This window comes from Nipponia nippon, unplaced genomic scaffold (genome assembly GCF_047370975.1).
Source record: "Nipponia nippon isolate SJK-2023a ecotype South Korea unplaced genomic scaffold, ASM4737097v1 scaffold_5, whole genome shotgun sequence".
In the NCBI taxonomy this organism is placed as follows: domain Eukaryota; kingdom Metazoa; phylum Chordata; class Aves; order Pelecaniformes; family Threskiornithidae; genus Nipponia; species Nipponia nippon.
In genome coordinates, this window is record NW_028262369.1 from 21,105,284 (window position 1) to 21,117,329 (window position 12,046).

Sequence of the window (12,046 nt, forward strand, 5' to 3'; positions counted from 1 at the left end):
CGGTCCACAGCAGCACCCCGAAGCTGGCTGGCGTCAGCACCTGAATACGCATTTGCTTTCCCTGCAGATATTGTTCCTGTTGATATTTTTCAGCGGACAGATGACTGCTTGCCAGACCTGAGAACTGATGTTGCTTATGCCGTAGCAGAATACGTAAACCTGTCACTTCTGTCAGTGCGGAGTGGCGGCTGTATTGACCCTGGCTGAGGCTGAACATTATCCCACTCAGGTGGCAAAGCGAGTGCCAGAAGAACAGCTATAATCCAGGAATTGTTAAGAAAGCAAAAGCTGGGAGGCAAGAAACTAGGTTATCGCCTCGTGTGTAATGTTTTCAGTAAAACAAAAGTTTAAAGCAGAGAATGTTTGTTTTTAGCTTAACTCCAAAACACAAATAACTATTTTTATGAAATTCCAGGTACTTGGAGATATATTTTTTCTTTTTTCCAAACTGATGTTAGGAATTTGGATAGGATACATCATAAATTATTCCCAGGATTCAGTGTACAATATTTTGGTGCATACCATATATCCAGGGAAGTACTGACATTGGAGATTGTTACAATCTCATAATTTAATAGTAATTTTTAACCTGACACACAAGAGAATTTTGCATTTTATATAATTTTCTTGGTATTAGAAACAAAACAGAAGTCTTGTTGGAAGGTTTCTTCTCTGTCTGGGCAGACACTCCTGTGTAGGCAGGGGCTTTGCATCCTTCACTGTTGTTCAAAGCAAAAGTAAATAAAATTTTCCTAGCAATTGACTCAACCTGGCCAAAGTGCAGCAAGACAATGGCCACAATGCGAATAGTAACAGCTGGTTTGTTTGTGAAAGGTTTTTTTCATAATTTTTTCCTACGGACAATATGGAAGAGAAAAAAATTCATTCTTATGCAATTTCTCATATCCCATAAATTATTTCATTGCATTTTATGAATGTTCAGTTGAATTCACAATAATTTTCCAATTTCAGTCTTATCTTTCCACTTTACATAACCAGTGTTTACTTGGGCTCTTTCCTGTGACAGGCATGGTATATTGTGCTTATTAATGAGTGCCATCTTGCTAAGCGATGCACTGTTATAATTGATGTTTTGAACCTTGCACACTTTAAAACATTAATCTGTGAACAGATAAGCAAATTAAATTCACTACTGTGATGGACATGAAGAGAATACTTCTACTTAGTTCTCACTACCCAGTTCAGATTTTTGTCGTTACTTCATAACTTGCAAAGTTATTAACAGTCAATTAAAAGCTTGTCTGTCTGGGAAAACACTTTAGCAATTCTTTTGACCTTTAGACCTATAATTTCCAGCATCTGTAGTTATGACTGCTATGATATATTGTTTTAAGATAAAAACTATATTAACATTTTTTGGTTTATTATGCGGTGAATGCCTTGTGAGGAATATAAAACAATTAATTTGCTCCCCGCCTACAGTGCACTTCTCAAAAGACATAGAAAGATGCACTTTGAACCAGGTAGCACTTTTCATCTGAAGGATATCATGCAGTGCTCACTCACTGCAAGGCAGGAACCACAGCAGGGAAGAGCTGGGATTTAGAAAACTACAAAAATGTCTATATATGCTATGACTCTAGTCAAGTGGATATAAATTAGCTTTTGAATCATATAACTGTTCTTGCTCTCTAAAATAATTAATGGTTTCAGATATAGCATACCAAGGAGTTACATGTTTCAGTTTGATCTTCATATTGTTTTATATCAGATAGACCTCTACCTATTTTTAGTAGTGCTCACAGGGATTGTCCTTATTTCTGTGTAACAAGGCAAACCCCATGGATCTTAGTTATTGGGTTTGGGTCCTTTGGGAGAGGAGAGCTATTATTTAATTTTTAATGAATAGGATGTAATGTTTATTAGAGCACAACATGTAAGCACTGAGTGGTGAGGTGAGCAAGCCTGAAGGGGCTTTTTCCCTGGAGGTAGGACATGGGACGACCCACCCATTTTGCACCCACAGACACCCATTAGAGGCAATCTGCTGCTGGTTCCCTCCAGGACACATCTGGCTTTGGGAAACCCCAGGGTGCAGGGGACCTGAGCCCTCTAGCTAATAGAATTTATCATCCTTATATATATACAGCTGGTTGATGTATCAAGATTAAATGGTTGTTAAAAAGTAAAGGCACCTGTGATGGGAAGCTGATGCTGGAGCCACCGGCAGCAGGGGTGGATCAGCTGCTCCAGGGCTGGGCTGGGCTGGGCTATTTGTCCTTTTCGCTTGCCTTGATCGCTGGCTTTGCTTCTGATTGCTGTAGGGGGGCAGATTTCCACCCAGGTGCAAACCATAAGTCCTAATGGATGCTGAAACTCAAGGCAAGATTTTGACTGAGGACTCTGCTTTATATTTTGTGAAGTCCATCAGGTACAGAGCAAATTGCTCTCATGGGTCTGGAGGCTGCTGAGCTCAACTGTGGGGCATGGTCAGGAGAGGACCCTTGGCCAACCCCAGGAGCTTGGGGTGGGGGGGGTTGCAGCCTGGCTTGGAGCTGGGTTTCCAAGTAAAAACTGCAGTGGCTGCCCAGCTCCCCTTGGACATGTGTTATCTGTAGCACCCAGCAAAACCCTCCAGCTGCTGTTCAGATGTTGGTGGAGCTTCAGGTATTTTGTGCTCAGCTTCCAGTAATTTCTTTCTCTGATTATTTCATTTCAGCAAAACCATTTGAGAGTGGACAGTACCTGGACATCTATGGAATTACAAGAGACCAGGCTGGGGAATATGAATGCAGTGCAGAAAATGATGTCTCAGTCCCAGATGTGAAAAAAGTAAAAGTCACAGTAAACTGTAAGTCGTGTTGTTTTTTAATCGCTAAATCCAATGGAGAAGAGGGATACGGCTGAGAAGAAAAGTCTAATGCAGAGAGCTGCTGCTTGTGGTGAAACTGTAGTGTGTTTGAGTTTTGTATTACAGTAGCAAAATGACCTGTGCTATTTGATGTACGAGTTAGTCTCACCAAAGGAAGGGAAAATGAGATTAAGGTTCAAATCCTCCTTTTGTCTGCCAGGGGACAGTAGTGCTGGCGTGCTGTCACAGGCTTTGTAGCAGGTGCTCTCGCTGGGCTGTGGTGCTAAGACTCAGTTTTTGGAGTAATTTTTTGAGTAATTGTCTGAGTAACTTCCGAGGACTGCTGCAGTTGTTGGGCTGAAGCGTGTCTGATTTAATTTGCCACAGTTGTGCGATAAGATGAATAACTTCTTGAAATTCTGTTTGGGTGACTAGATGGCGGTCGATCTCTGTGGAAATTTGAAGTACTCCCAGTAGAGGCAGCAAGTTGTTTCATGAGGACTTTGCTGCTGTGCAGTTCTGCTGTAGTGATCTGGGTGGATGGTGGGTAACACCAGGAGCCGCCAAGGTAGCTTGTTGCCTGTCAGGTCTGACCTTCTGGGACTTTCATACTGAGGAGATGTTTCTGACTTGGGACTGAATTTGGTCTAGCTCTTGGTATGACACGAAACATTCAAAACAGTATTCTTTTTTCCTCCAACATGTGAAGAAAAAAAATAGAAAAAAAATCAGAATAATTACTCTCATTCATTCTAACTATGTATTTTCTTAGGTTAAGTGCAATTACCTAACTTGTAACAGTTTCTGGTTTGAAAATTGCTATGGCATCTTTATTGACCACAATTTTTTGATATCTCAGCTTTGTGTCTTCCTCCACAGATCTTGTCCCTATCGATATGCTGTAGGTAGCAAAGCCCCTCATCCCTGTTCACTGCAGAGTGGGAGGTGGGTTGTTGCAGGTGGGTCACTGATGGGGCTAGTCGTGCTACCCAGGTGTTTATGGGATGGTCCCACATTCAAGAGCTCACTGGACTTTCCTCATTTACATGACATCAGGGTACTTGTAGTTCATGATGTCCTGGAACATGGTGGATCAATGCACTAATGCTTATAGAATAGCTCAGTCATGTGCTGGGTCTCACAGACAGCTTTCTGTACTGCTTGGTCATGTAGGATGATGATGCTGGATGCAGATCCTACTTTCCCTCTGCTGCTGAGGCTTCTGCACTGAGGCTCTGGTATAATGTGCTGTGACCATCCGTCCTTGCTTTACAAGTTGCAAGGACAGACTTCAACTGCAGAGCAGTTCAAGGAGGCTGATGCAGAGTCCGTTGCTGTTCTCACTGCTGCTTTGCCCTTGTTGATATGCTTCAACCTACACCAGCTTTGCTGAATTTCTGAAAGCAGGCAGTGCCCTAAAAACTAGGGACTATGTGGGAGGAAAAACAACAATGGATGGTGTCCGATGGAACAAGTGACCATTATTTTTTTGTGCAGTATGTTGTTACTGGAAGATTGTCAATAAGAGAAGTTGTGCAGATAATTGCATAGGTGTGCCCTGGGTGTTTTGGGGTGACACCTTTCATGCAAGCTGTACTCAAATGTTTTGTGTTGTTAGATAAATAATTTGCAATAAGAACCAGCAGGAATGGTAAGCTCAGTCTAGTTTTAGCAAAACAAATATTGCATCTGTGTTATTTTATATTATGGGGATTTTAATAAGGGTGAAACTAGCTGTCTCGGGAGCTTTCTAAGTGTTCACAGAAAGGGAAAAGTTGATAAGGCTGTTTAGTGGTTTTGGTGTCTGCATTTTTTAAAACAATCAAAAAAAAAAAAGTACAGAGGATGTGGTAAACTCATAAATGTCTCTTGTCTTCTGAGCCAGGATCTAGACTTGCATGAGTCCAAGTTCATATAAAAGCATCAACTTACTGGCCAAAGCAAAAACTCAAGCTTAAATGCAATGTGCAGCTGATGTGCTAGTTACCATGTGCTCTGCACCCCAGTTCGTGTGAAAGCTGGAACTATTCCTGACCTCAGTTCACCGTTTTCTTAATGTGAGTTTTTGAGTCTGTCAGATGTCTTTGTGGGTGGGAAAAATCAGCTCTGACAGTGTTGGGAAGGTAAAGCTGAGCAGTGGTGGTTTGTTTCTGCACCAGCCCTTGGTGGCCCTTCCACCAGCCACTGCTGTGGGTCTGCATGGTGAGCAAAGGTCTCACTGTGGCAGCTGGGAGTAGAACCAATGACTACTGCTACCAAGTGGGTAGCAGGAGAAACAGTATGTCTGTGTCAAAGGATGTTCAGGCTCAGGAGGTCGTACTCCTCCTTGGGGCATACCACAAGCAAGAGGTGCTCAGGTTTGACTGCAGCAAGCAGCGTAAAGGTACATCTCTCTGAAGTGAGAAACTATTACGGACTGCTAAATCAACCAACAAGCTCAGTGAATAACTTGAATAAAGTGTCCAAGCTGATCTCTGTCCCAGTTCAGCTACCTGGGCTAATCTGGAAGTGTCCATGGCAGTAGTGTGGATGCAGGTGGCATTATGCCAGATTCAGGCAAACTCCTAAGTCTGCACTGGGGACATGCAAAGTATTTTTTTTTTTTTAATATTTCTTACAACTAAAGAGGAAAAGGGGGTGGGGGGGTGGGATAAAATTGAAGCAATCCTAAAACTAGAATCTGGCTACAGCATGAAACAGTTCGTATACGTGAATGATTTGTTGTAGTCAGCTAACTGCTAATGCACTTCTGTTTGGATTTGTACGTTGTCCCCTAGCCGGTTAAGTGCAATGCAAAAGCACTCCAAACATCTGCTCCCTGCTGATGATGCTCATTCATTTTGACCGGGCAGAAAAATGGCTCGTGGCGTTCAGGAGAGGGTCGCACAGAAGGTGGCCAATGCTGGGAGATCTCGCCCTGCCATCATCAGCCCCGTGGGCGTGTTGTTTGCAGCGGGTGGAACGTGCTGTGGCGCTGTGGTAGCTGATCCTGCTGGGGTGAGCTTCGCTTCCCAGCACCTCGGCGTGGGCAGCCCTGTTCAAAAAAGTATGTTGTGCACACGATCAAACCAGCAGAGTGATACCCCTTTGCTGCCTGTTGAGCTGTCTGGCAGGGCAGCTTTCTGTCAGTAAAAGCTAAATATTTCATTTAGGAGAGCTGTGGTTTGTCTACTAGTCACTATTTACAGTAAGTTTGTATCAAATCCATTTTCAAGTTTAAATCTGGAAAGATATTAATGAAAGAAATAGAGAGGAAGCCTTCAGCTCTTTTTGTTACCCTGGATTGGGCAGGGTTTCCTTAGTCAAATGTTCTTCAGTCCTGTTTCTTCTTTTAAGATATCTGTTCATTTGTCTAACAAACTAGTAAAGAGCAAGACTTTCTCCCTTTACCCCTGCCAAAAAAAAAAAAAAAAAAAATCCCATTCCTTTATTTTCTTTGATTTTATGAACTTATTTAATTCTCCTGCTAACTCCCTGCCATGTGGGCTCAGCACCAGCTCTGCAGCCTCTGCTGCACCTCACACACCGTGATGTTATTCTGTGATTGTACTTCTGGTGCAGCGATGTTGTGACCATCTGCCAGGTACCTCCACTGCGTATTTAATTACACTTACTCGTGACTCAGTTCCTCAGCAAGAATCACTGAAGCTGTGACCAGCACACCAAACTCCCCTCCTTTATTCTTACAGTGATCCTGTATTTCACAAAATGTCTATTGCCTTTCCCACCTGTAGTACTTACAATAGAAAATACTCTTGGAAGTAATGTGTGTGGCTTATGCTTCACCTGCTGCTCTTGCTCCCTTATGATCTGATGGGGTGTGGACAGTTGTGTGCTGCAAAAGCATCACTTCATCTCAGAGTCTGAGTAATCCTTGCTTCATCTGTGTCCCTCCACTGTGTCCCGTACAGTGACGTCTTGATGTATGATCTCCAGCACACAGAACGATGACAGTACAGCACTACATATGCATGAATATGATCGCTTAACTGCTGGTTCTCACAATTTATAATACTGTTTCCCTGTTATTAAAAGGAACGTTCTTTACTGCAGACCTGATAACTGTAGAATAAATCAAGGTTTTATTGTGCCCAGTTAATAGAATGTATCAATGAGCCCTGAGCGGTTACGGTGGATATAAGCATAATTCTGAATATGGATATTCATCACATATAGCGGTTGTTCAGTCATCCAAGCATGTACAAGAAAATTACCAGGTTTAAATTACTTTGTGAATTTCAAGTTTCTTGGCTGGGCAACTTCCAACCATACATAAACAACCAGCTTGCTATCTGCCTTACAGCACATAAATTATAACTCTAATGACTTTACAGGATTTTTTTTTCTTTATACTTCTTCATATTGCATAATCTACATTTTCTACTTAATTTGTGTCTGCCCCCCATAATTTCCCTTTTAAAAATGGTGGTCTGAGAATCCATGGTGCATTTGTCTGCCTGAATTCTGAGAGGAGGGGAAAGAAAAAAAAAAAAAAAGAAATTGAGCCTGCTGGTTTATGAAGAAGGAATACTATACCCAATCAAGTTAAAATAGATAAGATATAATCCAATTTCATTTCACAAGTAAATCTTATTAGCATTTCCCATTACATTTTATAAAGCAAATACTGATTTATAGATGATTCTATTGAACCCCGCTTTGAACGAACCAGTGTCTGGATTAGCAAGACTTCAATATGTCATCTGAAAGCTGGTCTGAAAATGTACTTATGGTACTGTAGCTTCACTGACTCTTTTCTGGTTTATTAGTGCTATAATTAAAAATATTAAAGGCAGTTGCTAAATGTGAGAGTCTCCGGAAGTGTTGAGGCTGTGCTGAGATGATGAAGAGTGAGATGTGTGCATCATGAAACTGGCATTTATTTTAATTTATGTAAAATTGTCAGCTACCTAAATAAATAGCAGATGTGGACTTTCAAAAGTAGAGCTGTATTGCAGTATTCCTCTTTACAGAAAACCAGACCCTTAGTGTATATTATCTGAAATTGTATGTTGAACAGCTCTGTTAAAGCTGGATCTTGCAGACTTTACTGAATTAAGATCTGGAGGCTTTGGAGAGGAAAAAAAGCCATTCAGTTGAAATTAAAAGACAATAATTTAATTTCAGCCTTTATGAACCCCATCATGCCGCAAATTGAAGGCCAAATTCATCGGTGCTTACCAAGGAGGTGAAAATTACAATTCCTGTGCTGAGGAAGCTCAGCTGGCACTGGGAAGCACTGATGTGGTCTAGTCCCATCAGATCTGTTGATTTGGCTGTCTTGGGGTCTTCCTGGCAGCACAGGAGGGAGGACAGGTCTTCATTTCTGAGCCAGGACTCCCAAGTATTTTTTCTGGCACAAGTTGCTTTGAAGGAAATGATGCATAGTGCAGCCTGGGCTCAACCTGCAGCAGTTCTCCTGCATCTGATGTGCCACAGTCTACAGAAGAGAAAGCTCATCTGCCAAATTTTGTAGACAGTAAATATAAACAATGTAAAGATAACTCAAAATATTCTAGATATTGAGCCATGTCTGCTTGCAATAGCATTGCTTTATACAGATATTTTCCATTTGATCTTGAAAATATTGAAAAAGGAAAATGGAAGTGAATAGACTAAATGATAACCTGTAAAAACTGTATTAATCTTGTAAGTCATGCCCCTGAATCAGTGTTGCCAATAGTCATTTGCCCAGTCCCTCCATAAGGCATTTCCTGTGATGGCAGTTCCAGGGGCAACATACTCTACTGTACTCAATCACAGCCCTTAACTGAACATTTTTCACAGTGTCTAATGTGAACCTTCCTTGCAGAATTACAACCCTGTTCCTCACCTATCCTCTGAGCAATGGAGAACAGATCAGTCTCGCCTTTCGATCTCTTTGAAGGCAGTGGACTTGTGCTCCTCATGTTTACCTCCTTATGTTCACCAGCCCTGATTCATCTCATCTTTATTCTTGGGTCATGTTTTCTAAGGGATTGACTAAATGTTTCTTTTCTGTAGATCAGTTGGTGCTAGGGAAGGGCTTTCTTGAATAAGGTGTTTAAAACTTGAGCCAGCATGCCAGGCAAAGTCTTGGATCGCCAAGGGTGTGGAAGGATTATTTTTGATGCCTGTGTGTATATCTGGCTAGGATATTTGCCTTCCCTGTGACAGCAGGACACTTCAGGGGTGTTTTACCCCCAGTAGCCCCGGTCACTCTTTGCAGAACGGCTGTCTCACCTCCTCACTGTGTTCATCCAGCTGATGAATCCTAAGCATTTAACTCATTCCTGGTTTTTTGTTGTCCTGTTTTCAAGACACTTCTTCAATTTATCAGGGTTGTTTCAGGGTTCTCATCTTTGATAATGGTGTTAAGGAAAATCCCCACCAGTAGCAGGTGCAGGACTGATGTCCAGCTGAGCAGACAGGACAGCAGACCCATGAGCACAGCCTTCCAGACAATGTGTGCCCATGTGAAGGCGGTGTTTAACCAAGCCCAGCTTGCTTGTGCATGGGAGACATGGTCAAATGCTTGTTGCAGTTAAGTTGTGGCATCCACTGCTGTTCCCTGCAGGAATCGATGACCCGACACAATCCATTCTTAACAAATCTGTTGGTGATTGTTCATCTTCTTGTTATCTTCCAGGTGCTTTCACATCTTTGAGTGCTCGAACAGCATTTTTATGGGGATTGGAGATAAATGAATTGGCTTGCAATTCCCTGGATCCTGTTGCTCTCTCCTTTTCTGAAAAGGGTTCACGGAGGCTGTGTTAGGCACTTGCCCTGCACCTCAGAAATAACATCGTAGCTCCGCACTTGCTTTATCCAGCTCTTGAATATATTTTTGAAGTTTATTAGGCCAATTGGTTTTGTATCAATTCAGGTCATTCAAGTACTTGCTGCGTTATTCTTTCCCTGTCTTAACCTGAAATATAAAACAATTAATTGTGGTCATTGAATTGGTCATATTCTGTGTTTGGAATGATTCTGCCTCCTTTACCCTTTCTTTTTACATGTTTCATGTTCTTCAGTAAATCATCGAAGTTGGGATTTGTTTGGTGGTTTTTTTTGTTTGGTTGGTTTTCTTTTCCCCCTTCTTTCATCAAGTTTTCCTCTACCTCTGGTCCCCGGGTGTGTGCTCAGAGCAGGCACTGCACCACCTGGGTTGCAGTGGTCCTGTTCAAGTCCAGAGCAGAGGGACCCTGGGCTGCTGCCCACCCTCCCAGGCTCTGGCATCTGAGTTCTGCTGCTGGTTTTCAGCTGGAGCAGTGCCAGTCGTGCAGGATTGGGTTTTCAGGGAGCAGCGAGCCAGTTATGAAAAATGCCTGCTGTACAGAACTTGTGCCCCCTTCCTGCTCATGTCCTTCTTGCTGTGATGGTTGGATAAGACATTTTATGTTGTGGGAGTTTTTTATAGGAGGAGTGTGTGAGTTTCTTGTATGAATTTTAATAATGTGTTTGTTTTTTGCTTGGACAGGTTAGGGTTTTTGCAGAACAGCTTATCTCATTAGCATTTCTTAGAAGTCTGCCTTACTGTTGCTATGGCGCTTTGCATAATATTATGCATAATACTCTGATTTTACTTTGAAATCAGACATACTGTACAAGCCACTCTAACCTAATTATATCTGTAACCTTAAACCTACTGGGGAAAAACATTATAGGACTTCAGTGTTTGTTGGGGCTCCTAATACCTGGACATGTTGCTTTGACTTTATTTTCCCAGAAAGTGTCTTGCTGTGAACTGTTGCTGACCTACAAAAAACATTTCCTTGGCAAGGTTTTTTATTTTGGATTCAACAAAGAAAATTTCCCTTAATCAAGGTAAATACATTATTAAATAAAAAGGCAACACCCAAATATTTTCTAAAGGTCTCGGTTCTCCTCTGCTTTAGTACCAAGTATAAAATTACTCAGAGCAATTTGGAGTTTTGATTTCCACGTTCTTCTAATACAAGAGAGGGGAGGAGGGGGGCGGCTTCTGTTTAAGCACAAATAAATAACTCTGCTTCTATCCATTTTTAATAGCTACAGATGTGCAGCTTCATGTTTATATCCCTGACTAAATTTAGAACTTGAGGGTTATGGTCAGCATTGGCTTTAGGAGAGCAGGAGTCATTTTGTTGGAGAAACCAGTATGTCTACATAAATGTATTTTGAGCCATAAGTGTAACTTCTTTTTTTTTTTTTTTTTTTTAAAAACAACATGGACAATGTCTTGAACAGTTGTACATGTTTGTGTGCGTCTCTGTTTTTTGCAATATTTTTTGTTTGTTAGCCAGCCTGAGAAGGAACAGCCTTCATGTCTGTTGTACCAGAAGCTTACAATAGTGACTGCAGTCAAGGGTGCTGCATCTCACAGACTTAAGGGACCTGAAACTTAGTCAGAAATGTTTGCCCTCAGTGAGGACACTTCCATCCAATGACAAAGTTTTTTCTTTTAAACCGGCTAAAACCAGTTCTCTGAAAGAACAAAACTGTGGAGAAGTTACTGCTTTTCTTTACAGTGTCATTTATATCAAGTAAATTCGGTCATGTCAACTCTTCAAACAGAATTGCACCCACGTGAGATGAAGTCATATGTTCATATTTGACCGTGGAACAGAAAGATCTTATCTTGGTGTTGCAGTGGTTGATATTATCCATCTGGCTGAAATTCACACATTTAAAACTGCATCATGTAGGTCATTCTCTCTTTAATCACGAAGTATTTCCCAATATTGTAATGACAGAGAGCAATTTGCAGGTACTGGGCAGCCACAATTCCCACCAACCGTTTTGAGAGGTACATGTGTGCAGAGCCTTGGAAGACTGAACTTTGCAATAGCTTTCTGAAGTATCAAAATTGCACTCTGAAAAGCTAAAAGCACTCCAGAGTGCGGTTTCACTGGCTTCTGTGAAATATTTTCGTAAATTCTCAGGTTACCTTTCAAAAATGGTATTTTGGCTTCTAAGTCACACTGGTGACTCCTGGAAATCTGACTACTGGTTCACATTTGATTCTGTTAATGGATCAGTGGGGCTTATTGCAGTGTGAGCTTTCCAGAATGTGACTCCTCGCTCCATTCAAGCCATCTTGGTCTCGGACATGTGGGTGAGGGTAATGCTGGTGCACACCATGGACTGACATGGTGGGTCAGAGTCTGAAGAAGTAAAAGATAACCCTGACCAGGCTTAAGCTGTGTTCAAAGCATGACTTCAGGCTGTCTTGTTTTCCATAAATTTTCTGATTTCTTTCGGAAGAAGGCTGTG

The 12,046-nt window shown here is 41.7% G+C and overlaps 1 protein-coding gene across 1 annotated transcript in view; it reads left to right on the plus strand.

Annotated features, from left to right (window-relative positions):
* Nucleotides 1-12,046, plus strand: part of NEGR1 (neuronal growth regulator 1) — a 325,509-nt gene that overhangs the window by 200,014 nt on the left and 113,449 nt on the right. The window contains exon 4 of the mRNA XM_087730632.1: nucleotides 2,681-2,812. Within this exon, the coding sequence (XP_087586758.1) occupies nucleotides 2,681-2,812 (132 nt within the window). The remainder of the gene's footprint in view (nucleotides 1-2,680; nucleotides 2,813-12,046) is intronic.